This window comes from Trichoderma breve, chromosome 1 (assembly GCF_028502605.1).
Source record: "Trichoderma breve strain T069 chromosome 1, whole genome shotgun sequence".
In the NCBI taxonomy this organism is placed as follows: domain Eukaryota; kingdom Fungi; phylum Ascomycota; class Sordariomycetes; order Hypocreales; family Hypocreaceae; genus Trichoderma; species Trichoderma breve.
In genome coordinates, this window is record NC_079232.1 from 3,576,716 (window position 1) to 3,604,219 (window position 27,504).

At 50.3% G+C, this 27,504-nt stretch overlaps 8 protein-coding genes across 8 annotated transcripts; 4 read left to right on the plus strand and 4 right to left on the minus strand.

Annotated features, from left to right (window-relative positions):
- Positions 1-777: 777 nt before the first annotated feature.
- Positions 778-2,087, minus strand: T069G_01083 (la domain-containing protein; the record flags this gene model as incomplete). The annotated part of the gene is made up of 3 exons (XM_056168293.1): positions 778-877; positions 941-1,707; positions 1,776-2,087. The coding sequence occupies 3 exons, from the start codon at positions 2,085-2,087 to the stop codon at positions 778-780; spliced, it is 1,179 nt and encodes a 392-aa protein (XP_056033609.1).
- Positions 2,088-3,493: 1,406 nt separating this feature from the next.
- Positions 3,494-5,947, plus strand: T069G_01084 (lysophospholipase catalytic domain-containing protein; the record flags this gene model as incomplete). Its single annotated transcript, XM_056168294.1, has 1 exon — positions 3,494-5,947. The coding sequence occupies one exon, from the start codon at positions 3,494-3,496 to the stop codon at positions 5,945-5,947; it is 2,454 nt and encodes an 817-aa protein (XP_056033610.1).
- A 336-nt stretch (positions 5,948-6,283) lies between these two features.
- T069G_01085 (ribonuclease III domain-containing protein) lies at positions 6,284-7,426 on the minus strand (the record flags this gene model as incomplete). The annotated part of the gene is made up of 2 exons (XM_056168295.1): positions 6,284-6,733; positions 6,779-7,426. The coding sequence occupies 2 exons, from the start codon at positions 7,424-7,426 to the stop codon at positions 6,284-6,286; spliced, it is 1,098 nt and encodes a 365-aa protein (XP_056033611.1).
- Positions 7,427-7,912: 486 nt separating this feature from the next.
- On the plus strand, positions 7,913-8,378 carry T069G_01086 (uncharacterized protein; the record flags this gene model as incomplete). The annotated part of the gene is made up of 4 exons (XM_056168296.1): positions 7,913-7,915; positions 7,972-7,991; positions 8,068-8,250; positions 8,309-8,378. The coding sequence occupies 4 exons, from the start codon at positions 7,913-7,915 to the stop codon at positions 8,376-8,378; spliced, it is 276 nt and encodes a 91-aa protein (XP_056033612.1).
- A 2,157-nt stretch (positions 8,379-10,535) lies between these two features.
- On the plus strand, positions 10,536-12,335 carry T069G_01087 (ring finger domain-containing protein; the record flags this gene model as incomplete). The annotated part of the gene is made up of 3 exons (XM_056168297.1): positions 10,536-10,685; positions 10,753-11,225; positions 11,306-12,335. The coding sequence occupies 3 exons, from the start codon at positions 10,536-10,538 to the stop codon at positions 12,333-12,335; spliced, it is 1,653 nt and encodes a 550-aa protein (XP_056033613.1).
- A 2,733-nt stretch (positions 12,336-15,068) lies between these two features.
- T069G_01088 (cytochrome p450 domain-containing protein) lies at positions 15,069-18,840 on the plus strand (the record flags this gene model as incomplete). Its single annotated transcript, XM_056168298.1, has 6 exons — positions 15,069-15,180; positions 15,444-15,562; positions 15,663-16,385; positions 16,479-17,852; positions 17,917-18,113; positions 18,168-18,840. The coding sequence occupies 6 exons, from the start codon at positions 15,069-15,071 to the stop codon at positions 18,838-18,840; spliced, it is 3,198 nt and encodes a 1,065-aa protein (XP_056033614.1).
- A 1,070-nt stretch (positions 18,841-19,910) lies between these two features.
- On the minus strand, positions 19,911-22,078 carry T069G_01089 (uncharacterized protein; the record flags this gene model as incomplete). Its single annotated transcript, XM_056168299.1, has 3 exons — positions 19,911-20,000; positions 20,059-21,578; positions 21,736-22,078. The coding sequence occupies 3 exons, from the start codon at positions 22,076-22,078 to the stop codon at positions 19,911-19,913; spliced, it is 1,953 nt and encodes a 650-aa protein (XP_056033615.1).
- A 732-nt stretch (positions 22,079-22,810) lies between these two features.
- T069G_01090 (uncharacterized protein) lies at positions 22,811-24,304 on the minus strand (the record flags this gene model as incomplete). The annotated part of the gene is made up of 1 exon (XM_056168300.1): positions 22,811-24,304. One exon carries the CDS (start codon positions 24,302-24,304, stop codon positions 22,811-22,813), a length of 1,494 nt encoding a protein of 497 aa, XP_056033616.1.
- Positions 24,305-27,504: the final 3,200 nt, after the last annotated feature.

Genomic DNA, 27,504 nt, shown 5'->3' on the forward strand with positions numbered 1-27,504 from the left:
TTTCGGATTTAATGGGTTGCCTCTCCGTTAGTAGCGCGTACTTGAACCTTGCATGGGCGTATTCTTTTGCGTATCTCTTTTGTTTTTTTTCTTATCACTTCTTGACTCAGCAAAGGGGGCTTTTTTGCTTTGACGTGCAAGGGCGTGGCTTACGTCTTAACAAAGGGCCACTTTGTGCCGATTCTTATATGCAGAGGCACATACAATACGGACATCAGATGACAGAAGACAACAGGCAGGTATGAGATGCGCATTTTGAAAGTTAACACATGATGTCATTGTTTATTATACTACAAAAGTACCGTTGTTAAGAACGTTAGTGTAGTACTAAGGCAGGTGTCAAGGTAAGGTCAATATGTTAGTAGGTAGGGTATATTATCCATATAGCCGATTCAACACGTTAACAAGCCGACTTGGCACCAAATGATGGACTGAATGAAAAATCTCGGGCTTCATCATGTATTATTTTTTTTGTTTAATCAGCTGCTACAATCTCAGCTAAAGCCCAGCTTCCTGTCGGTTGAAATATATCCCCATTGAAAACCGACGCATGTATATCATGATACACGAAACAAAAATGGAAGACACGCCCAATATTAACCCATCAGCTATAGATTTGGGTAGACCGAAGCCAGGTGCAATCTTAAGCACCGTGTTCATGTTGGCTCGTCTTCATGATGATGATTAGATGCCCGAAAAGAGAGAGAATCGTCCTACATCTCTAACATGAGATGACGAACGAGTAAACTAAGAACCTGTTTGCGCGTAGCAACGTTTTCACTCGGCCTTGGTGTCAACCTTCTTCGCAGCAGGGGCCGCAGCACCATCGTCCTCTCGGGGTCTCTTCAGGTTGGTAGCGGCAGCGTCCACGCGTCTCCTAATGAGCATGTTAGTTTGGGTTGTCAAAGAATAAATCCATCAATCAGCCAGGTTAACTTACTCCTGTCGGCCATTGTCGCGATCACGGCCGCCTCGGCCACGACCGCCACGGCCGCCTCGACCACGGCCACCACGACCTCCGCGACCTCCCCTGAATCCACCCTTCTGGTCCTGGTCGCGTCGCTTCTTCCAGTCATCCTGATCTCCAGACGCACCACTGCGGGTGGTTCTCTTGCCAAAGTCCCTGCCCTCGTAAAACTTCTTCTGCGATGTTCCGTTAGGCGCCAGCTTTCCCTGCTTGATCAGGTCGCTCTTCTCCTCGCAGTAGTCGTGCTTGGACATGATCTTCAGGTCGTGCTCCTTCCACTTGGGAGCAGGGTCCAGGGCAATGAACTTCTTGGCCGTCTCCTCATCGGCAAATGTGACAAAGACGGAGCCCTTGAAGAGGCCCTCGTTGGTGCGACGGAGCTTCAGGCCATTGACTTCACCGAACTGGGCAAAGAAGGTCTCCAGCTCGAACTGGGTATCGGGCTGCTCGTCACCAAAGCCCTTGACGTAGACGGTGGCAGCTTCAGCCTTGGCCTTGGAGGCAGGCATGGGCTTGTAGGGAACCTTGCGCTTGACGGCCTCCTTGCCTTCCTCTCCAACTACCTCGAGCACCTTGCTCTCTCGGAGGGCAGCAACAACGGCGCTGTAGGGCTGGAAGCAGCGCATACGCTTGAATGAGTGAATCTTTTCGATCGGCATGGGCTTGTTCTCGGATCCTCCGCATGTCTCCCACATGAACTTGTCCTGGGGGAAGTTCCAGTCGCCAAAGTAAAACTCAACCTATAATTCCAAGGTTCACTAGTCAGCATAGATAGCATTTAGGAGTGTCGTTTGCTGTGCTTTCTCACCTGCTTCCTGATCTCCTCGGGGTCATCGGTCACTTGCCGGACAGAGGGATCAAACTTGCGGTTGTTTGAGGCATTCTCGCGGTCAATCTTGGCTGTAGTCTTGAGGATGTTGGCGCCATTCTTCTTCTCTGTCTCCTCAGTCTCCTTGGTCTCAGTCTCCTCCTTGATCTCCTCAGTCTCCTTGGCCTCGGCTACCTCGGTAGCGTCAGTAGCCTCAGTAGCTTCGGGCTGCTCAATGGCCTTCTCCTCGACGGGAGCCTCAACGGGAGCCACGGGCTCAGTAGGGTTCTGAACAGCCTCTGCTTCGCTCATGATGACTTTGGGGAGGAGAGAATCGAAGAATGGTTTTCCTATAGACTTGTAGCGCCTCGGCGATTAGAGGGGAGTATCGCGGGTTGTGATTGCGAATCTGTTGAGGCGGCGAATGTGTGAGTAATTCTAATTCTGACTCTTCCAGCGATGGCAGCAGGGCAGCTCCAGCGATGCAGATCGATCGCCCATCAAATGTCGAGCTGCACTACCGCTAGACCAAATAGAAACTCACCTGTCGGATCAATTCACGTGCCGCTCAGGAATAAATGATGCGAGATGAAGAGGAGGAAAAGCGATGGTTGGGCCTTCGAGTTTGATGATAAACAGAAGGTTGGAACAGCAGCAATTCCGTCGCGACGAAAAAAGTTATTTGGGGTGCAAAAAATCTATGCGAGATCTGCTGGGGCTCCACTAAAAAGACGGCAACCCCACCACCAGCCTGGGACAAGCGCCCATCCACTTGGAGGTACCTGCTGGGGACCTGGAAAGAGCCGCTATCTGATAGATTTTAGGTGGCGAATGCACCGGGTTGGGTTATCGGTTGGCCTATGATTGGAAGTACACTTGAGGTAGTGGTTGGTGTCTCTGTGCAGCGGGCTAAGGTATTGGCAACTCGCAAGCAAAAGTAAAAATGGACCAGCAGCAAGTCCCATGAAGTTAGTATTAGCATCAGTTGAACAGCTCTAAAGCGTCAGATTAGCCAATACGTGAATAGATATTATTATAATTGGTATTGAGGTCTTACACTTTCCAGGAAAGTATGTGAATTATCTCTACCTATAATAGGTCTATGGAGGCAAACATAGACGTCAAACATCTCTCAGGCATTTGCTCAAATGCCCAGATAAGAGTCATTCGGCAACCTTTACCCTATGTTCTTTTTCTATTAGGCAGCTGTCTTCCCCCCAATTCAATCCACTGTTCAAAAAACGAAGAGTCAGAGAGAAACTACTAAGCCAAAAACAAAGCATTAGATTTTCTTTTTCTTTTTACAGTATATGTCGTAGTACAAGCGTAGTGCTCTTAAGAACAGGGTAGATAGATGCCAAGCTTGGGGCTTCCACATGCTAAAACTGCTACAGTACGTCTTGGTGGCGTGTCCAGCCTGCATTCTCAAAGGTACCAAGCTACCTTGACATTGACGTAACGTCTACGCCAACGCAAAGTAGCTACGCTGAATGATTTTGTCTCATCACGCCAGACCTCAACAATTAATTGCCCTGTCTCTAAAAAATTGCCGTCTCTCATTTTTTCCCAATTCACCATCATGACCTGCATGGAATGAAGATCAACACCAACGCAACTTAAGAGTCTTTTCTTTGTCTCAAGGCTAATGTCATTGCCATTTTGATTAACACTCTGGTTGTCGTGAGCTGGGGCTCAGAGCCAAACATCATACGTTCGCCATGAGATATCCCGTGAAATTGCCGCGGCCGTTGATATCTCTCGGTTCTCGTCTGAGAGTTGCGCGACAACCACCAGCATCAGTTGCTAAATTGGACCGCAGCTTCTTTACTGAGTCGAAACGTCGAAGGAGACACCAGCAGCGCACAAGCATACCCGCAACTGTCCTTGCGCTGGGACTTTTCACTTGGTGGCTGTACCCGTCAGAGGACTTTGCTGAACTTTCCGAGAGCCAAAAAGCCAAGAGGAGAAAAGAAAAGGGAGGAAGAGAAGGCGACTCTCAGGAATCATACCAGCTTGTGACTGAGAAAACTGACGATGGCGCGTGGGCTTACTTTGCGCGGCAATTCGAATTCCTTTCGGCCACGGCTGAGCTCGAATGGGCTGCTTTGTCCGATAAGCTGGTTGATGCCATTACCCCGGAGTGGTGGAAAAACATACCCATGTATGTGAGGAAGCTTCAGCGGGAGCTATCGGTGTCTCCAGGATCGCTGGCGGAAGAGATATGGCAGGAGGCTCATGACCCTTTGATCAACCCCGAAATCCGGTACACTGCTAATGTCCGAGTCTCCTCGGAATTATGTGATGAGGAAAAGGATTACCTGCTGAGACGGAAACTTATTACCAGGGCGGCGTTGGCAAACTATCTCGGACTTAAAGAAAAGGACATCAACCCCGATGATGTGCCAACGATTGCCATGTGCGGATCGGGAGGGGGGATGCGGGCCCTGATAGCAGGCACTGGATCTATGTTTGCGACAGATGAGGATGGACTCTTCGACTGTGTTACGTATACGGCTGGTGTAAGCGGTTCATGTTGGCTTCAGTTGCTCTACCTTTCTTCCTTCTCGAAAGGCAGTGTTGGCTCGCTTATACAGCATCTGAAAGCGAGAGCATCTACACATATAGCATATCCGCCGGTTGCTTTTCAATCTCTCACTTCTTTACCGACAAGCAAGTATTTGCTGAGCGGACTGGTGGAAAAGCTCAAGGGAGACGCTCATGCCGACTTTGGTCTCGTTGATATATACGGGCTGCTACTGGGTGCCAGATTCTTGATTCCAAGGGGCGAACTCGGCGTTGATGCTAGAGATTTCAAGTTGTCGAATCAGCGTCTATATCTGCGGCATGGACGACGTCCAATGCCCATCTACACTGCTGTCCGCCATGAAATTCCCGCGGCAGAGTCTGAGGACCCGCCAAAGCAAGATACCGCAATGAGCACGGTGGAAGAGATAAAGAAAGAACCTTACTTTCAGTGGTTCGAGATTACTCCCTATGAGTTCTTTTGCGAGGAGTTTTCTGCTGGGATACCGACATGGGCCCTCGGTAGGCGCTTTTCTGACGGACGCGATGTGGCTGATCATGGATTCCACCTACCAGAAGTACGGACGCCTCTTCTGATGGGCATCTTTGGAAGTGCATTCTGCGCAACGCTCAGCCACTACTATCGCGAGATTAGACCCCTTCTTAGAACGATTACGGGATTCCAGACGATAGATGACTTGGTGTCAGTCCGAAACGATGATTTGAGCAAAGTACACCCTATAGATCCTGCCATTATCCCCAATTTCGCCTATCAGATGTATGGGAAGCTGCCTAGTACGACCCCTAGGAGCATTTTGGACGGAGAATATATCCAGCTCATGGATGCGGGAATGTCAAACAACTTGCCCATATATCCACTGCTCCGGCCTGGACGAAATGTCGATATCCTCATTGCCTTTGATGCCTCGGCTGACATTAAGACGGACAATTGGCTTTCTGTTGCGGATGGTTATGCACGACAGCGCGGAGTCAAAGGATGGCCGGTGGGCATTGGCTGGCCAAAACCCGATGAGACACCGGGGCAGGTAAGAAAGGAGCTCGAAGAAGCTCAGGCTACGACGGCCGCCGAGGCAGAACGGAGGGTAGAAGAAGCTCAGGCTACACAGGAGGAACTTCGCGAGGCCGCAGCAAAGCGCGAGGGTGTCAAGGCGACAAAGCTTGATGAAGAATCCAAGTTCAAGCCCGGAAGTGAAAAGGCCGGCGAACTAGGGTACTGCTCTGTATGGGTAGGGACAACAGAGGAGCGATCTACAGACTCGCCGCCCATTACACAACCCATCACGGACGACACTTCGTGGAAATTGATGGAGCCGGACGCAGGGCTTACTGTTGTCTACCTCCCGCTTCTCTCCAACGACAAGGTTCCCGGCATCTCTCCCGGCACCACGGACTATTTGAGTACGTGGAATTTTGTCTACACGCCGGATCAGATAGATAGTGTTGTGAAACTCGCGCGTGCCAACTATGATGAAGGCAAGGATCAAATCAAAGCTACGGTACGTGCCGTATATGAGCGCAAAAAGCAGTTGCGCGAGCAGGACGAGGCACAGCGTCGACTTGACAGCTACACTGCCATGGCGCAAAAGGGAGAGGCAGCTCTTCTTCACCACAACGACCAGTTCAGCTAGATCAACAAGTCTTTTTAGAAAGCTTTTGGAGGAAAAGGGGGTATGTTATGACTTGTATATCATATTGTATTATCCTGTTTGTGCAAGAGGAGGACGGTTTTCCAACTTATTTTACAATATGCTTTGTATTATACAGTGGGTGGGGGGCGCATTTCTAACCCAAACATACTCCATACATTCGTCTTCATAACCCGACCATCGCTCCCTTGCCCTTTTCTCTTTTTTTGCTTCTTCATTCACTTCGTACATGTATATATATATACACCTGAGAACCTGCCCAACCGGACCTTTTCGGATAGTATTGCCACCCATAGAGCAAGCAGCGCCATTATCCGCTTAGATGATTTCGCCAATGTCAATATACGGCGCTTTCCAGGGCTTGGCGCCCTCCTCCATCATGTCACTAGGCACCCGCACTTTGTTTCCAGGGCTGTATAGGTACCAGGCTTTGAGTGATGCCATGGACGCCTGTCTCCTGGCCACATCCAGGCTGGGGCCGGCGCCCTCTCCCAGCTTCTCCTTGCCGCTGTAGATTCCCACCACGTAAACGGGAGTGCGGGACAATCGACCAGTCTCGCTCTCTAGACGAGCGACGGGTGCCTCGAAGCCCTCTCGGGCACACAGCATGGCTAATTCGCGAGTTGGGAGCTTGAACTCAAAGAGTGTTGAGGGATCGAGCTCTCGCGATAAGATGTGAGATTTGACAAAGGCCTTGACCTCTTCACGGCCGCAGTGGGTGTAGATGGCGCCAATCACAGCTTGGACAACGGATCCAAATGCCTCGCTCTGGAGGGTATCGTACTCTGGCTTCTCAGACTCGATACTGCTGACCTGATCGCCAAAGTCGTTGTCCAAGACCACACGACTGCTCAATCCTCGTCTCCAGGCCGGGGCCTTGTCAGAGCGGACGTAGCCCCACCGTGTGTTCACCAACTGATCCTCGCCTGCCTTCCACTGCAGCAGACCCGGATCGACCTCTTCTCCCGGGGCAGCCGCAGACTCAACACCCCATCTCCTGGCGACCTGCTGCAGAGAGGCGTCGCCAGCGTAGGCCCTCAGGGCTTCGTATAAGATGGCCATGGGCAGGCGGGGCCACTTGCAGACGAGGTACTCGAGGACATGGTAGTTGACGATTGTGCTCCCCAGGTACGCCAGGTTTGTGTTGTTGAAGTTGGGATTGGCGTCCGCGGACGGCGTCACCAATGCCCTGGCCAGCGTCTGTAACGGAATCTTTTTCGAGAGGGAGAGTCGGGCGTGTAGGGCGGCGAGCTTTGCCGACTGGGCGGCCCGGGCGAATGAGGGAGCGGGGAGAGGAGGAGGAGAGTCGATGGATGTAGTAGAAGAGTCGTGCGCAGCGGCCGAGGACGTCGATTGGGACCGGGCGGCGAGGAGGAAGGGCTGTCTAGCTGCTGCGATGCCGGCGCCGCATCGGGCCTGGAGCAATTGGCCGCTCCATCGTGAGGGTCGTATCCTCTTCATGTGTGTGGTTCGCGGGGTGAAGTAAAAAAAATTAAAGATGTAAGGCGGGATGACAGAAATAAAAAATAAATTTCCCCCTCTGAACCCAATGCCCCTCCAGCTGGTCAAGAAGAGGCGTAAAAAGGAAGGGAAAACCGCAGAAGAGAGAAGGAAGAAAAGTTCTGGTTGAGGCAAGGATCAGACGATTTGTCGCTGTCCCGTCGTGCCTTTGTCGGAAAAAGATTCTGCGTCGATTTTGGTTCTCACAAGTGCCAAAAAGTCGTGTGAGCCGCTGCCCGCCTACCTTTTTTCGCAAGTTTGGGAAACTGGCGCCACAAACTGCGAGCCGGAATTACTTCGGCCCGGCGGTTCGTTTTCGCTGTGGCGGGACTATTCTCTCTACCAGCTTCTCGATTCCTGGGCTTGCTTGATAGTAGATTGACCAGTTATCCGCAGCAATTGCGCGCCAAAAGACCGTACACAGACGTCTTTTGATACATTTTCAAAATGGTAAGCTGTAGCATCATTGATTTCCGGCAGAGTATGGCTTGCTAACCATTCCCTAGGGTGGCGGTGGAAAAATCCCGTAAGTTGACCTCATCGAACCCAACTCAATAGCCCTCTCGAGACGCCTCGTCCTGATCGTGGAAAATCCGACACAGTTACCCCAAGCACGTCTGGTCGCCTTCTGGTGGTTGGTACGCCCAGCCTGCCAACTGGCGTGCCAACACACTCATCGCTGGAGCCGCCATGTTCGGCGTCATCGCCATTACGTGGAAGTTCAGCGCCGACAGGGAACGATGGGCGCATAAGCCGGAGCCGTGGGAGTGGCATCCTAGCCGATAGTACGTTTATGTCTGATTGTAGGAATTGGTCGTTTTTGCTAACGGTTTTGGCTTGAAGCTGGTCAAAGCAGTTGATTGAGTGGGACAAGGAGGACAAGCTGAAGGCAGCAAGCAGCAGCAAGGAGTAGAGTTTTCATTCGAGGGAAGGATAATAGACGAAATTGTACAAATTCTATACGAACAAAAGGCAAACATTTCAAAACGTTGAACTCCCCGAAAACTACGATCTGGTTGGCATTATGCGAATGTCAGTTGTGATTGAATGGCCAGACGAGTGAATTGAGTCACCCAGGAAATCGCTTAATCTAGGACAACAAAACCTGGCAGGTTGTTTTACTGACAATATCTCGAGACAAATGGCATGCTGGGCCGTCATGAGCCGGTATAAGCTGGAGCCCTACGGATGCCTTGCATTGGAGATGTATGGCGCGAATCTAGAACATGGGGACAAGCTACATGTATTTATTAGACTAGGCTCCAGAGGTTGCTGTCAAAGTGCTGTTGACATTGTTATGCAGCATCTGGATAAATACTGCCGAGCGATGGACTCCGAGAGGCTCATGGAGCACGTTGCACCCCACTGACAACGCAGATGTACTGCATGAGGGGAATTATAGAGAAGGCTCGGGAATATATTCCACTTGCCCCGTCTCGCTGGTTTTGGAGGTTAGGCTCGCACGGCTGGGTGATAAGGCTGAGGTGCGTTGTTCTGATGCAAGGGGATGGCGTGCCGTCCCAAAAGCAGGCTGATATTGGGTTGACATGGGGGCTAGGCACAGACATCCAAGACAGGTATGACACATGGTATTGATCATTGTGCACTCATACAGCGGCAGTGAGATTGATGCCTGCAAGGATCTGGGAGCCTTGGTGCGGCTCTAACTGCGAACAGGTTAAGGGTACGCAAGCTATTAACATTTGATGTTGGTAGAGTACGAAGTGCAGATCATACATATTAGACTTGAATATTACATTTTGGGTAAATGGGTAATCCCGGGACAGGGACAAGAGATGCCGTCACCTTTTGTATCACAAGTGAGGAGCACAAACATGTTCAAAAGAGAAAAACTACTCATATGTACACAAGGCAAGGCATTCTTTTCGAATCTTAACTCCATTTATTAAATCTTTATTCTGCCTTGGCTTTAATCCTGCCCAATCCTCAAATGTGCGATAACAAAGAGGTGCTGCATGCTGCAACAGCAACATATTCAGGCCCCCAAGAAGTGCGGCTGCCAGCCTATGAACGACCACAGCCCGTCATTTTCGGTCGCACTCGTACAAACCGCAGTAAATGCACCACAATTGCTCGGCCAATAATCTACCTGGCCGGTACGGCGTTGCCCAACAAGAAGACCACAGTGTGGACTGTAACATCAGAGTCCAAGCCCCGCTGTTCTTGAGTTGAGAGAGTTGAGACAATCAATTAGAATCAATGCATCTGTTTGCCTACTAGACCAAAGGTGCTAGACGCTTCCATTCACTGCTCCCTAGTAGCAATATAGCAGCTTTAGTGCCTTGGACACACTGTTAGTGCCGTGGTAGATACCTAGAAGCTCCGCGCTGACAAAAACGTCACTTGTTTCCGACCGGCATCAAATCATGGCCGCGTTACACAAATACAACTAGCATCGGCTCGCTGCTCGATATTGCTCTTCGCCTATTCATCTACCTTGCTAGTAGGGCCTCTCTTGTCCTTTCCTTTCCTTCTCCATTCCTATCTTCCTCTATTTCTCTCTTCTTATCTGCTTTTCTCTACTCTTCTCTTCTTCATCACTTCGTGGCGACGATTCTCCCCCCAGAAAGCTGCCACCTTGTCACCGCAAGCCTGGGGCCATTTTCGCGTCATCTTGATTCCTCGACTGTGCCCACTCCGGGAGCCTGTTATCCATCGCACGCCATTTTTATTTTCTCCTGATCGATCATAAACACGCGCACGCTGCGTGTCTGTCGCCACCTCCGTTGTATCTTGATGAGCGCTATCGCGGGGATTTATACTTGTTTCACTCTTTCATCTTTGCGGGCCCACGAACTCGGATATATACCCATCTCTCGCCGCCCCGGTCGCCTCTTTGACTAATACCAGCCGAGACATTATTACTACCTAGCGTCTCTTGTTGACCGACTACAAACGAAACGGATAAACTACAGCTTTATCTGCTCTACGACTTGGCTTTCTTCGGCCGTTGAGATTGACGCTGGTCGTTTGATTTTGGCTCGCTGTGCATTTCGCCTGGCCGAACTCGGCCCCTTGACTGCGTTGAACCGCAGGTTGCAGGGACAAGATGGACGGATCATCTCCAGACCACGCACACCGGCACCTCGATGCGAACGCTGGTCGTGAGGTTGTCTTTTGCCATGCCTGCTCCAGGGAATGGTACCGCGATGAGCGTGGGTTACTATGCCCCAGATGTGGTAGCGATATCACAGAAATCGTATGCTGCCTCTCTCTCGCCATTTCCCTTCCTTGCATTGCTTGACCTTGACTGACCCAATCCATAGGTAAGCCCAGACAATGATCCTCGAGATTTGAATGACGACGACGATTCGGAGCCGGAATCTCCCCCACTGCGTCATAGATTTCCACCCCGGGACCGTGACCACGACCACGACCACAACCACGACCATGATTCAGACCCAGACGAAGCTGATATTGAAGAACATCTTGGAGGACCGAACGGCTTTCATTTCCGCCGCAGCGTTAGGGGCCGCCCAGGAATGCAACACCATGATCCCAACGTCGACCCTGTGATTGAACGATTTCTCGGCATGATTCAGGATTTCCAGCCCCCGCGACGACCCAATGCCTACGAACAACGACCGGAGGAAGGCCGATTTGGAGGGCCGCATATCCATCGCGCTACATTCACGAATGGAAGTGGCAGTGCCTCTGTTACCATCTTTTCTGGCACTGGGACGGGACTCTTTGGACCGGGACCTCCTGGCCAGGAGCGCCACGGCGACCCATTCCAAACGTGAGTTAACCTGCTTGTCGTTTACATTAGATTAATGCTGTCTTGTTTCAGAAACTAATTGAAGCTGTGGTACGTTTTAGATTCTTCTCCAATGTCCTTCGGGATGTGTCACCTCCTGTAGGAGGCCGCGAGGCAGGAGGTCCTACTCCAGGATTTGCGAGAGGACTCCAAGAGATTTTAAACCTGTTTAACCCGGCGCATGCGATTGCCGGAGATGCCGTTTATTCACAAGAAGCTCTGGATCAGATCATTACAAACCTCATGGAAGCGCATCCACAATCGAATGCTGCACCGCCAGCGTCAACCGAGGCACTTGCCAACCTGGATCGAAAGCCCGTAGATGCCTCCATGTTGGAAGGTGAATCAAAAATTGAATGCACCATTTGTATAGACGATATGAAGGTGGGTGACCCGGCTGCATTTCTGCCTTGTAAGCACTGGTTCCATGAAGAATGCGTCACTCTCTGGCTCAAAGAACACAACACTTGTCCGGTTTGTCGAGCATCCATTGAGAAGCCCGAGGACAGAAGCGGCCCCAACAGGCATGCAAGTCCACCCCCAATCTCCACCCAGTCTAGCGATTCGGATGATCTATATGGGAGCGGGCTGCACCGTACCGAGCCGCTTCCAATTCCCGGAGCAGGGCCCTCTCGTCCTCCAAACCAGAGCCAGAGCCGGCTTAATGAAGCCATGCGTGGCCTCTCATCACAACAAGAGCAGCAAGACCGTGAGAGCATGAGACGTATCTGGGGCATTTCTGGAGGCGGTTCTGGGGATCGCGCCGAACGGGAGCAAGAGCGCGATCAGCGGGAAAGGGAGAGAGACCGCATCTGGGGCGCCCCGTCTGCCTACGATACTTGGCGTGCGCAACGGCGAAACTCGCGAAACTCGCTTTCCCCTACGAGCCCTAGATTATCTTCGTTTGCGGATTATAGAGTGCGCCCGAGACAAACGAGTCCGCCACAGAGCAGCCGTCGTGAGAGAGAGAACTCCAGCGCCAACACCAATGCCAACCCTAGCCAACAAACTAGTTCCGGACCCTTTAGTTGGCTGAGGGATAGGTTCACGGGAGGAGGCTCCCGAGATGAGTCTAACCGTGAAGAGCGTTGATTTCGCTCGGTACCAGAGTTAGATCCGGCCCATCATTTCCGCGAGAGGTCAACAGTTATCCATTGCCTATAGGTAGGCAAGGTTAGTTTTCCGTGAAGCAGCCGGATGAATGAATGATGGATGCTATAAACCCGGCGGGACGTCTGGAAACCAGGCATGACGGAAATTGATCTGATAGGCTGCTCTAGTTGTTGAAAGAGGGAGGAGGAGGGGAGAAGTAAGAACACGAAACAAAACATGACCAATCAGGCATTATACATTTGGGTTTCAACCGCACTTAGGTTAGCGGTGCATATCGAAATAACGACATAACGATAGAAGGCTTTACTGTACATGTACACACAAGTGGAGATTTGCTGCATGCTCGCGCGATGAAGTTGCAACTGCCTGAAGCTTGTTTCTATTCTAGGCAGATTTGGCAAAGGGAAGGCCCTTTGAGACTTAAGTCATTTTGTTTTCTTCTTGGTTGCGTTGGCTGTGATTGACGATGAATAACCAATAGTAGTTGCAGAAACTGGCTCTGGAGGTACGGACCAGCTCTGAAGCCATTGCCGCCCGGCTGGTATGCGGATAGTACCTATTTATATTATAGTATTGCGGGTGTGAAGGCTCTTGTTCGAGCTGCAACCTGGATGGCTGCAGCTAAGTTGCTTGTAGTAAACTGATGACATGCATGTAGGTATGTAATACTATAGACTACCCTCCATGCCGTATGCGAGCTTCGTATATTCGTATGTGTGCATATAGACGACACTAGGGAAGCAGCTAAGCAGCATGCAGAGAATTCAGCCAATGACTGACCAAAATCTCACCTCTGAAGAGGGCTGCAAAAGTGGCGATGAGAGACTCGCTGAAGATTTTCAAGATGGCATGTTTTGAGCGTTTACTTTGACTGATTTAGTTTTACAAGGGGAGGTTTACAAAGGGGGGGCAAACGGGATTCGGCAGTGGAGAGGCTACGGTATTCTGTTGGGCAGGGGTTTTACAAAATCCTCCTCTGTAGCCTGGGTCGGCATTTGGGCGGCCGCTAGCTGATTGCTGGCAAGTATTCGTAGTTTAATCAATGCTATTATGGTAACTACCTCATGTAAGCAGAGAATATCCTGTCTGGTTTTATAAAGAACTGGCAAACGTGGAACGCAAATACGCCGTATTATTCCCTGCTCAGATACGGAGAATACGCAGGGTCGATTGATTGACATCTGAGAGCGGCCCCACCGGCGACTTGAGCCGAGGCGCCGAGGCTTAAAGCAGGAAGTTCAGAACTCAGCAAAAATAGGAATGTGACGCACGGAGAGACGGAGACGGAGACGGAGCGTCGGAGTTGGTTGGGAACGGGAATGAATGTTGGCGATGGAATTTGGGCGAATTCTATTGATGGTATTATTTTCATGTTGGGTTAATATTACTATTTGCTTTGCTATGAGGGGCTTGGAAGGGGGTGCAGCTACGGTGGTGTTGTGGCACTTGGGGCGGATGAATTGATGCATTGATTCGCATCCTTAGCGGGCTTATACTATCCATACCTACTATTCTTGGATGTAACAGCGAGTGCTGGGAGTTGCTGAGACGCTGCAGAAAGTTACATAAGTTGCTTTCCCTGCTAGGAAAGTCTGGATGACAGCGTCGGCCGACATTGAACTTTTGCCCGGGCGAGTGGATTTTTGTGAGAAGCGGCATTGCAAGCGTCCAAGTCCGTGCTTGTTCGGCCGAGTTGCTGTTTCACGACTGTTGTGTATGGAGCCCTTTTTTCTTAACGAACGGATAAAGGGGGGGCCTTCGGAGATTCCAAAATGTCCTACCTCTTTTTAAATCGTTCTATCTCTCGTATGACGATACGAATGGAAAAAAGAAGACAGCTAAAAGGCGTCCAGCAACGGCAGCTCTACCGTAATCGGGAACCAGAGCCCGATCCCCCACCGTTCGTCCAGGTCGCAAATCACGTCTGGCAGCTCCACCACGATGCCGCTAGAAGACCCCACTGACGGGATTGCCGTTGGATTTACGGAGATGGAGATTGGGTAAGAGAGAGCAAGGGGTGGGTAAAGTTTGCATAGTAGGAGCTGGGAGCTGAGGTTTTAGGTGCCGGGGAGATAGCCAAAGGGAGACAGAGAGAGTGAATGAGACAAAAGAGACAGAAGAGATCGGGACCGGCATTCGGGGGAGGACCCTGGCCGAACTAAATCAATCCGTGCTACTGTACGTCTTACACGATTTCGGACTCTGCTAGGGGCCCCGAATGGCCACGGAGCCCATGGACAGAGAGGAAAAGTGGCGGATCAGGATGAGGCTGATGGTGATGGATGATGCCATGTTGCATTTCGTCTGAAACGACGGCCAAAGCGACTTGCTCTGTGTAGCTCGAGGCCATAATCTCGCAGATAAATAACACGAATATTTCCTCACTCCTCCTCACTCCTCCAAAACAAGTCAAGACACCCTTTTTTGAATAAAGAGGAAAAACAAAAGACCTCTCTCTCCTCGTCCCACCATTCGATCATCGCCCCTCCATCCCCTTTTGACAAGCTCCATCACAGCCCGCCGTTTTAGCTGCCTTGTCTTTAGCTACATACCTTAGCAGCGCTTTGGGCATTTAAACTTCAAGCTTGGGCCTTGTTGTTCTCCTCATTCTTCTTTCTCCTCTCTTCTGCTCAGTTTGACATTACGTCAAATTGGAATTGAAGTCTTTATTCTTTGTTTTTTATTCTTTAGATCTTCGGAATCGACACGACAATGGCCGATTCTGTTCCTATTCCTGAGCCTCCTGGGTTGCCCTTTTTGGGTAATTTGGGCGAGTTCACGGCGAACCCGATTGAGGACATTGTTCGCCTGTCGAATACATATGGTAAGACGAGACTGAATCTTCCATATACGTGTATATGCCGACACACTGGATGACTATCTCCTTGCTGTATCTATCGCCATCTATCACTTTGGTGTCTACCTGTACCCTTTCCTATCAGCATGTATCTCCTATACCTGCTCCGCCTATCTGCTATCGATATCCACTATCAATGTCTCAACCGTACCTTGCCTTATGCTACCAATAACAACGCTTTGTAACATCATCATCATCACAGAGGAATCTTTATTAACCCGCCTTAACAGGAGAAATCTACAGACTTCATATGGGCAGCCGTCCCGTTGTCTTCATTAGCACTCAGGCCCTTGTCAACGAAGTCTGCGATGAGAAGCGCTTTCAAAAGTCTTTGAGCTCCGTTCTCCGAGTATGTCCAATCAATTCTCCTGGCTAAATAAGCTGTGTTGTGTTGGGTAGCGTTTTGAATCACTCAGAGTAGCATGTGCTGACTTTCATTGTCTATCTAGGTTGTGCGTGAGGGCGTCCACGATGGGTTATTCACCGCACACTCTGATGAGCCCAACTGGGGAAAGGCTCATCGTGTCCTGGTTCCGGCCTTTGGACCTCTCCCCATCCGCGACATGTTTGATGAGATGCATGACATCAGCTCACAGCTGGCCCTGAAACTGGCTCGTCACGGCCCTCACAAGCCCATTCATGTATCGGATGAATTCACAAAGCTGGCGCTAGACACCATCGCGCTGTGCTCTATGGATTATCGCTTCAACTCTTACTACAAGGACAAGATGCATCCCTTCGTCCAGGCCATGGGTGACTTCCTTGCAGAGTGCGGTAGACGAAACAGAAGACCCGGCTTTGCCCCCAACTTCCTGTACCGCGCCGCCAACGAGAAGTTCTACAACGACATTGCCATTCTGAGAGACACAGCCAATGCCGTTGTGGAGGCTCGAAGAAAGAATCCCAGTGATCGAAAGGACCTGCTCGGCGCCATGTTGAATGGCGTGGACCCCCAGACCGGCGAGAAGCTGAGCGACGCCAACATCACGGATCAACTCATTACGTTTTTGATTGCTGGCCATGAGACAACATCGGGTACGCTGTCGTTTGCCTTTTACCACCTCTTGAAGAACCCATCCGCCTATCGAAAGGTCCAAGAAGAGGCCGATGCGGTCCTTGGCCGTGGACCCGCCAAAGTCGAGCATGTTTCCAAGCTCGTTTATATCCAAGCAGTGCGTATCTTCTATCCTTATCCCCCTCTTTCCCATCCTATTCCCGCGTTTCTTTCTTGTGAACACCCAGAGTACTTACAGTAGGCGATACAGGTCCTGAGAGAGACTCTACGTCTTAGTGCCGCGATCCCGGCCTTCTCTGTTGAAGCTCTCGAAGATACCCTTATTGGAGGCAAATACCTCGTCCACAAGGGCGAACCAATCACCTGCGTTCTCGCCAAATCACACCTTGATCCTGTAGTCTATGGTGACGACGCGAATGAGTTCAAACCAGAGCGCATGCTCGATGATGAGTTTGCTCGGCTCAACAGAGAATTCCCTAACTGCTGGAAGCCTTTTGGCAATGGCAAGCGAGGTTGCATCGGAAGAGGCTTCGCCTGGAACGAGGCCGTCATCGCCATGGCTATTCTTTTCCAAAACTTCAACTTCAGCCTCGACGATCCCAACTACCAGTTGGAAATTGCTTCATCCTTGACTATCAAGCCAAAGGATTTCTTCATGCGAGCCACCCTTAGGGATGGAATGACTCCTACAGAGCTTGAGCAGAGGCTGGCTGGAAAAGGCGTCGTAGAGGAGCATCATCCAGATAAGAAGGCGGCCAGTGCAGCGAGCAGCAAGGGACCCCAGAATCCCTTGGCTGTTTACTACGGTTCCAACAGCGGCACTTGCGAGGCCTTGGCCCAAAGAGTGGCAACTGATGCAGCCAGCCATGGCTTCAAGGTCACTGACCTTGCTCCTCTTGACTCTGCCAACCAGAACCTTCCCAAGGACCGCCCAGTCATCATTGTCACGGCCTCGTATGAGGGACTTGCGCCATCCAATGCGGCCCACTTTGTAAGCTGGATTGAAAACCTCAAGGGCAACGAGTTGGAAGGGGTGTCATATGCTGTCTTTGGCTGTGGCCACCACGACTGGGTCCAGACGTTTCACCGCATTCCCAAGCTCGTGGATTCGACCCTGGCGGAGCATGGCGCTACTCGCCTTATTCCGCTAGCTACTACCGATGCTGCTGATCGTGACATGTTTAGTGATTTTGAAACTTGGGAGGACGAATCCCTCTGGCCTGCTTTGAAGGAAAAGTATGGTGCCGCGGCAGCCTCTACCGATGGCTCAGCTGGTGGCTTGATTGTCGATGTGTCGCTTCCTCGCAAGTCGACGCTGCGCCAAGATGTCGAGGAGGCCCTCGTCACCAGCACCAAAACTCTGACTACCAGCGGATCTACCAAGAACCACATCGAGGTCCGCCTGCCTACGGGCATGACATACCGATCAGGCGATTATCTGGCTGTCCTGCCCTTCAACCCGAAGGATACGGTAGCCCGAGTCTTCCGTCGCTTCCAGCTTTCTTGGGATGCCGTCTTGACCATTCACTCGGACCAGCCGACTGCCCTCCCCACGGATACCCCTGTTTCTGCAAACGACTTGTTGAGAGCATATGTTGAGCTAAGTCAGCCAGCAACCAAGAGGGTGAGTACAGATGATACACCCGGAGTGACTGAGTTGAAAATTTGTGCTAATACTTTCTTAATAGAACATTTCTGTCATGGTTGAAGCTACTCAGGATGAGGAGCTCAAGGCTCAGATTGAGAAGCTGGCTGGGGACGACTACCAACAGGAGATTAGTGCTAAACGTGTTTCTGTCCTCGATTTGTTGGAGAGATTCCCCTCTCTTGAATTACCCCTGGACACATACCTAGCCATGCTTCCACCCATGCGTGTCCGCCAGTAGTAAGTTCAAACGAATCCATATCATGTCGATGTATTGCCTAACGTGCTTTACAGCTCCATTTCCTCCTCTCCTCTGGCAGATCCCTCCAAACTCACCCTTACCTACTCCGTTCTCGAACAGCCAGCGCTGTCCGGCCAGGGTTCTCACTTCGGAGTGGCCACGCACTTCTTGGCCTCTCTTGCCCCTGGTGAGAGACTGCATGTTGCCGTCCGCCAATCCAAAGCCTTCCACCTCCCAACCGATGCCGAAAACACTCCCCTGATCTTCGTCGGCACGGGCTCCGGCTTGGCTCCTTTCAGAGGCTTTGTCCAGGAGCGCGCTGCCATGATTGCCGCGGGCCGCAAGCTTGCGCCAGCCTTGCTCTTCTACGGATGCCGCTCGCCCGATATGGATGATCTGTATGCCGAAGAATTCGAGCGATGGGAGAAGCTTGGCGCCGTCGAGATGCGCAAGGCTTACTCGCGCGCCTCGGACAAGTCGTTTGGCTGCAAGTATGTCCAGCACCGAATGTCGCACGACCGCGAAGACCTGTTCAAGCTGTGGGATCAAGGCGCCAAGGTCCTCGTCTGCGGCAGTCGCGATGTTGGAAAGGCCGTCGAGGCTGTTTGCGTCGAGCTTGTTCAGGAGAAGGCCAAGGCTGACGGAAAGGAGGTGGATGAGGAGAAGGCCCAAGCTTGGTGGGACAAGCAGCGCAATGAGAGATATGTCACGGATGTGTTTGACTAAAAAAGAGTCATACCAATTTTGGTATCTGAATTTTGGGTTGCCTGTGCTTTGATGAGCATGGCATTAAATGTAGCGATGTCTTTGAGGATGGTGTGTTGATACAAGTCTGATATCAAGCGGTCAGCTTTATTTCATTGGCAAGGAAAGAAAAGAACGAAAGAAAAATTGTGTAGCTATCTAACACCCAAAATCTATTAAACATGAAAAAATCATATTTCAGTTCTTCAAGTGTCATCTCAACCCTCACGTGGAAGCTAGCTGGCGTATTTCGGCCACTTGATAACTAGAAATGATCCCTATTATCCTCATTTCACGTCTCTCAAGACGTTGAGTCCGGCCATCAGTGAATACCACCATCAGCATCTATCTGCATTTACCCGGTCCATCTCACGCTCTGTTACACACTCCTATTCATTCGCACATCTCCATGCAGTCAAAAAACTCCTCGCCAATCGTGTCATCATCGTCACCTTCGCCACTTTCGCCCTCGTCCTTGTCCTCATAGTTTTCAAAACTACGCAGAGCAATTCCATCCGGCAGTATCGGCATTCTGCCACGGATGTGATCCGCCGTCAACTCCATACCGGGCTTCCAGGAGGCACCGATCCTCTGGATGTTTTCTTCCGTCCAATGAACACCCAAATGTGGTTCTTTCAACACTAATTGCGCCAAGGCAGAATAAAACTCTCCCTCCCTGATGAAGGGTTTGTCGTCAAAGAGCTCCCACTCAACTCCCTTTCGCGGATAGAGATTTACCCACTGCCCTAGACATACCCTTAGAATTTCATAGGCGCAGATAGTCCGGAGCCGCCCCTGGATCTCGCTTAGGATTCGAGTTCCAGCTGCCAAAATGCTGGCTTGCTCAGCCATTAGGCAAGACTCTTGGTATGAATCAAAGGTTCCTCTGCAGATGAGAATGTCCCAAAAGAATTTGCCTGCGGATCCCGAACGGCTGATGGCTTGAAAAAGTGCAGTTGCGGTTTCTGGCAGCTCCAAGACAATGCCGTATGAGCAACAGGTGTAATGATTGGTTCCAACTGTGTCCAGTGCCATGGATGTAACCAAACATTCTACATTGGATGTTGGGTCTGTGAAGAGTGCCAGTGCTTCATCTTTCTGTTCTTGCGTGTGCTGCCTGCGAATGTGCAGTGTTTTGACTCCTACATGAACAAGTAACGCACACACAACAGCCTGTGTCAGAGTATGACTGCAGTAAACCAGAAGCCGCTTCTTCTTCTGCTTCAGCCTCATTGCTTTTCTAGCGACGTATGCCATCTTGGGAGACCTGAAGCAGATACTTGTCATCATCTCGTAACCCACTAGTGGCATGGTAAATGTGCTATCTGGGCGAGTGTGATAGAAGTACCACTGAAGGCCGCCACTACGATCGTGCCGTAGAGCTGCATTTCTTCCAGCCATCCCAGATAGCTTCTCATCAAACTCCGCAATGAGCTGGATGTTTCGCACGTTGGCCTTGGATAAGATGGTAAAATCGACATGCGTGGACGCCAAGGTGAGAATCTTCTGTGCTTCATTGCTAAGGCGAGTAGGCGGCGGCTTTCCAATACGGCCTCGGTTCGCATGCAGCGGTGCTGCGTCTTGCTTCTTGGGCATCTGACCGTACATATGCTCCATGATGAAGTTGTACATGGTAGTAGGCGTGTTGCCCTCGTATAATCCCATCTCAATTGTCCGAACATGAACTTGTGGGGTTGAGCTTCCAACATGAGTCTCCGATCGATCTTGTATATCGGTGTTTGTCAACAGTTGGATCGCCAGCATCTGAAGTGTTCTTCGCATGGTTTTAGATGTTGAATCAGCATCCCGCTTATTGTCGACATCCAACACTGTACGGGCGATACCAGTTTCCGTGACGGCGTTCAACTGATGAATACACCCCAATCCGCGGAATTCAGCTTCCAAGTAGCCATCGTATTGAATCCCAGCGCTAGAAAAGAGCCATTCCATCACGGTTGCATTGTTTTCTTGCAAAGGGCGAAACAAGAACCCGTTTGGTCTTTTTTTAATATCTTCCTCGATATCGATGCTGGGACCAAACATCTGGAGGATTTCTGAGACTCGCTCACAAATGCGCCATGAGATGGCTTGATTTGATGGATTGCTAGCTGGATAAAATCCAAGCACCCGATTGATGTCGTGTAAGTCGGCCATCTCGCCCAAGCCTACGCCAGAGTATTGGGTAACACTTGGGCACATATTCGACAGCTCAAAACGCTTATCATCGATCATCCGGCGTGCGTACAGGCGTACGAACTCGACTTCAGGGTCTGAATCATAGCCGAACCATTGTGCTGCTCTCAATGGCCAGAAATTGCGTGCCCGGGGTACTTTACTTTTCCTTCGTCGAAATCTAAAATGATCAATAACACAGAGCGCCACTTGCCAGTTGTTTCGGCTGTGTCCCCAAATAGTGTTGCTGACGTCCGCAGGAGATTCTGTGAATCGGCCTGGGAAGAAGGTCATGAGCCGATATGCGCAAGCAATCGTGGTGAGAATCGTATTCCATTCGCTTGGTTGCAGAAGTAGGCCTGACCTAGCCGGGACAACGGTTTGATCATTCTTGACAAGAACACCGGGAGTTGTCTCCAGGTTGCGCCGCAAAACATCGAATTGTGCATGAAGTAATTGAACCTTCTTCCAGACCATCCTCATCTGGTCCAACTTCTTGTTCTCCCTAGACTCTATCTGTCTAATAAGGGGCTCCAGAACACGAGCAACTAAGATTATGCAGTTAATAATGAATGTTTAGAAGAGTTGAGCAGCTTTCAAGGGTACAATTGCAGTTCCTAAGGAGTGACTTACCATCTCTGTCCAACTAAGTAAAAAGCTGATGAGTGTCCTGTAAGCCAACCAGGGCAGCAATCCAAGGGCTACTGAAGATATCATAGATAACAATGGTGGAACCATTAAGGCGCTTGCGATTCTGCTTCTCTGCATCTTGTAGCACAGAATCTAAACTCTCAGAAGTATCGATGGGTGGCCGGGTGAATTGGCATGGCTGTTTGAAGTAGTCCGCAAAGAAGCCATCCTGAAGAGGTTTGCCGAGCCTCCACTCATTTAAAGGTAGAGGGGGAGCGGATCCCAAAGCGTTTTGCGGCAATAGTCGATAGTTTAGCGTCCGATGCTTCAAGGGCGAGGAGCCATCAAGAGGGGGAAGAGGATCAGGAAAGGTATCTAACGCTCCAGGAGTATGTGGCTCTCCAGGAATTGCATTCATTGCTTCATCAGCCATGAATCAAAAGTCAAAAGCATTCAAAAGCAGCTAATCAAGTAAAAAACGCAGAATACGGCAAGAAGGAGACAAGAATAATGAGACAAGAATGATATAAGAACAAGAAGGGGACAGGAAGGGGACACAAGAAGGAGACAAGAAGGAGAGAATAAACGATACGTTCTTATAAGAAATAGCATTGAAAGGGTGCCATCGAAGCTAAGGCTCAGGGAGGCTTTATAAGTCAAGAAAACGAGGTTATCTGCAAACGAGGCTATCTGCAAACGAGGCTATCTGCAAAAGAGGCTATCCACAAACGAGGTTCTCTACAAACGAGGTTACCTGCAAACGAGGTTACCTGCATCGGAAGAAAAGTTCGGCCGTGGGGGACGCTATACGAGATGCCTCACGGTTAGTGCTATTCATACACCCCATTTCGTTTACTTTCCTTAATACTACTCCATATATTGATGTAGATTTCCTGCTACTAGGTACCTACCAGTAGCAGGACCGACTTCAAGTGATAAGTACATGTATTAATCGGTTTCAGCGGTATAGTATTAAGTTGCTGGATGGCTGACTTGTCATGAACAAAGCAAATAATGGCTGACTATAGACATTTCTTTATAAACATGGCAAATCCTAAACTCCTTGCTGACAAACTCCTAAAGTAGACCTCCGCGCAAAAACAAAAGAAAAGTAAAAAAGAAAGACTAATTATGCTTGTGTAATGTACCCTTAGGCAACGCCAATGGTTCTTCGGCTTAGCTCATTATATCCTGGCAACGCGGTATCATTATGCAGCCCAGACACGGGGGCGTGGATCACGCGGGGCTGCAGGTAAGCATCCGCTTCTTCCTCTTCAGCTTGTGCCAAGGCACTTTCGAAACTGGGAAGTTCGTGACCCTGTGGTTCGTGAATCGTCTCGACGCCAATCTGCAGAGGAACTGCAAGTGAGATGGCGGTATTTGTCGGTCCCACGCACAAGCTCAATTGTAGCGTATATGAACGAGAAATTAGGCAAGAGTGGAAACTCGGTAGGAAAAGTTTCTTGTTCGAGTTGGACACAGTAAAAGGAATCGCAATGTCCGTGGTGTGTATGACGGTAGATAGTTTGGGCTTTTTAGAGCTCTTTCCTTTGCTACTTTGCCGCCGTCTTCTCTCGGAAGAATCTGATTCAGAGGCATCGCCCTCCATCACAGTGCTTGAGTAGCCTGAATCTCGGCGCGAGCGCGATGACGCATCTTGCTGCATCCATGACACTGATTCCACTGGGAGAGTGAAGAGTGAGTGTGTCGTCGTATAGTTCAAGCAAGGGGTGCTTTCGCAGTTTGTCCGACTGCCCAAGTTTGGCAAGTGATCCACGGGCACGGCGCTGAAAAAGGTGGTTGAAACGAGCTTGCCCGTAACCGAGTTGATCTTGGGAGGAGCCGTCTCAGCCGAAGACGGGGCGTACTCCATGTTGATACGGACAGTTGTCATGGAAGATTTGTGCCCATCTGCGGAGAGGATCACGGCGTTGGGCTGGATTGCGCTGGCAGTAAATTGACCCGTCTTGCTCGAGAACAGGCTTTTCCGAATAGTCTTGGTTTTAGACAGCTTATACCACTCATCTCTAAAAGTGATATCAAGTGGTGCATCTTCGGGGAGCGAAGGAAGAACCTTGAGGATATGATGGGCTTCCATGACTTTTGAGGCAGCTCCATTTCCCAGCTGAATAGCCTTTGCATTTATGGCGTATTCAATCTGAGTCATGTCTGGAGCTTGATCGTCAGCCTCCCAAGCTCCCAAGCTGGGGGGAAGTCGCAAGTGTCGTTCCCGGACATCTTGTGACAAGCAGGCGTGATTGCAGGCCCCGATGGTGAGCTGGTGAGGAACAACAAAGTGGAAGGGAATCTTGTACTCGCTTCCGGCTCGGAATATCCGGTCACCAGGCAAGTCCGACTCTTGAATTGGCATGCGAATCTTCAAAAATGGTCTGAAGGAGTGTGAAGGATACTGTTGAACAAAATCGAGTCGTGTGGCAGAAATGCCAACAAAGACAATGTCCAAATTGTCGAATGCAGTGTCTTTCGAGGCGCGGACGGCAACATGGCCAGCAATGGTAGAGCCGGATGTATAGACTTTGGCGTTGAAATGCTGGTCTATCTTGACCTCCATGGCGGGATTCTGAATAGAGCTGTTCTTAGACCCTTTGAAGGGGCGGGTGGTTCCCTGAGATGAGGCAGACATGTTTCAGGTACTAGAGCTTGCGTTGTAAGGAAATATATTAAGGCTGGCAGGTTATCAATGGCTCAGAATTGCCAATGAACGCTCAAGTAGTGTGAGTAGGGTAAATGGCGGTGATAAATATATGGTTTATGAATGGTAGCTCTTCGACTCAAAATGCAGTTGTCGTGTAGTACAGAGGTTGGCAGCAGTATTATCTTGGGGCCCCCAAGTAGTATTATAAATGCAAACAGGCAGGTAAATAAATAAACAGGCGGATGACAACAGAAAGAGGAACGGCAGCAACGGATGGAAAAGATTCAAATACTGTAGCAAGATGCAGGACAAAAGATGGCATCAGAGTAAGACGGGGGAGGGCCACGCCCTTAAAGCTGAGTCAACTGGCTCTTGTCGACATGACCAGGTCATCATGAGCTTGCTTGACGAGGGATGGAGGGGTTGCTAGAGCTCGCCATTGACGGTACCGGTACTTGCGGAAGGCCCTAGAAAACGCTGGTCCCTGAGAAGTTGCTTGGGGCGTGTGAGCGAAGCTGGCGTGATGGGGGAGTGTGGCAATCAAGGCGACTAACACTGTAGGAGCCCGCTCTTCAGTGCCGCCAGTCCGCGTGGAGCTCGTTGATTGATGGTTCCATTTTTTGGCGCAGGTACAGCACATACAGTGGCGATGATCACGGAGCAAAAGATGGCCAGAGAGCATTTGGTCCTTTTTGTGGTTGAATGGATGGTTCTGAGGAGGATGGAGGATTGAAGTGGTGAAAGAAGAGGAAAATACAAGGTTGGAGCTTGAGATTGATGAGGTTGAAGACCTTCCTCAGTGCAGTATCGCTGAGAGGTATCAGCTACATCTTGGGCACCAGCGTTGAGGTACGCTTTAGCAAACCCAATGATACCAAGTCCCGTAGCTGTACAAACCACCGCCTAAGAGGCTACATTAGGGCACTACTGCCATGCGCCTGCTGCGTTCAGTTCTTGCCCTCATGGCTGCTTGCCGTTTTTGCGGGGTTCACAACGTTCACGAAGTATCGCTGGAGTTGATTTCTACTGTATACTGCACTTCCTCCAGCCTCAACGTCCTCCCGCCTCGTTGATCTGCGCTGCCTCTCGCCACCAGATCCAGTGTTTTTGACTTCATGTCGTGAGCCAATTTCCTCATGGCTTACTGTATGCACTACTGTATCAACAACAGCTTCACCTTCAACAGAGAAACCCCATCAGCTCGGTCTTCCCCGGCGCCCTCTCGGGTCTGCCCCATGGCCTCGACTCTCATTCTAGATGGATACCGATTACGAGAGTTGCAAATCTCCAGTGTGCAATGCAAGAAAAAAAAAAAAAAGAAATTCCCCATCGTGAACCCCCCTGTCACGGCGCATGCGCACGAGTTGAAAAAAACAGCCCGAAAAGAACCAAGCTCGTGCCAGGACCCTTGATTCGTGTGGATGGCCGCCAGCTTAGACAGTGTTCTGGCTCGGTCTGGACTCGATCGCAACCCTTTTTCCGGGTCCAACGTGTGGGCGCTCGCGGACCGGTGGTGGATTCGGCGCTGGATCGGAGGTTGGCCGGGAATGAACATGCATCTCCGTCCCTTGTTGTCGCTACGGGTATTTTCAAACTGTCAAAGCGCCCAAAATTCACAGAGCTGAGTGGCAGCATCTGGATTGTGTGAGTTTTGGTGTGTCTGGAGAGCAGACAGGGGGCTTGAGTGATTGGTTAAAGTCGCCCGGTGCTTTGCAGTCGATATATTGCAGAAGCCGGCTACAAACACTAAGATCGCCGTCCACTGGCTTGCTTCGCATCCCACACGTGTCCAGCATCGATATATGTCTACCAATGAACTCAACTACATTGGCAGCCGTGCCTGCGTCTCTATTGGAAAAGGGATGGCATTTCTATCAATCACCTCAAGCGAAATCACCAACTGCCACATCGATTTTCCGATATCGCTTTTTCTGTGGCCGCTCCCCATTCCTCTGTCATTTCACTACCACTCACGGGACACGAAAATCCCAACGCCTAGGGGAAAACTTTGTCTAAGATGGAGCTACCCTCAGCATCTCCACTACCTTAAACAAGCCCAGTTCACATCACACAAAAACAAGCGAACAGGCAACAGTACAGGTACTCTGCTGCTTTCTAGCGCCGCTCAGCGTCGTCTTCTCTCTCTCCACCCCTCGCTGCTTCGGGTATCTGGATACTTTGCTCAAGCGCAACGATTGCTGTCGAAGCCAAGTCTTTTAGACCCCAAGGAAACAGCTTCAAAGTCTAAAGTCAGACACGCCCCTGCTCCCCAATTTTTTGCCCCAGATTGCTGCACGATTTGACACACGATCTCCGTAAACGGCTTGGTGCATCAATCTATTTTTTGCCCCAGCTTCGAGAGATCCTCTTTTTCTATATTTTTTCTCCTTCGTGACTCGGCTTCCTTCTTCACGGTCTTCTTTTGGAAGCTCTTCAAAGAATGCTCTGGCTGACGCCACAATAGGGCTATTCACCTTAGCGAGGGGAGGGAAACTGATGAATCAAAAGTAGAAAAGGAGAGGAATGGCCAGAAGGGGCAGCTGGTCAACGCCACAAATTTGGTATTTGCATGTGACCGCTATATCCCTACTTATTAACCAGACTCAAGGGGCTTGCCATTGAATTCATATCTTGGCAACGCTTAGATCTATCTCATTGAGGACGTACGGGCAGCAACTATCTTTCGATTGACGCTCCGCTGCTTAGCCGCAACTCCCTCGAGCCCGGATGTTCGTGTGGATCACGCATGCGTATACATTACCTGCAGCATATCCACAGATAACTCTACCTTAACCCAAGTGATCGCCAGCCCACATGCTTCATACCGCAACGCCACTTAAGGCGCCATCCACCGGTTTCCAACGCTGCCAAGGCGTATCAAACCGTGTGAAGCACTTTATGATTCATTGATTTTCACATGATTGCGGAATTGGTGCATGATTTTTAAGCAATTACGCGTTTAAACGTGCACATCCACCTTTCGTCTCTCCAAGGACCCCCAAAGTAGCTACCATATCATCTATATTAGCTTAAACATCAATCTTGGACATTAATAAGCCAAATCCTAATAATGAGGGGTAATAAACTCATCGTCATAAGTGAATGAAACTATTCTGTTGAGTTGAGTTGGGTTTACATGGATGACTTGATGCGTCAAGATGATAATGACAAATGTTTGTCTTTGACAA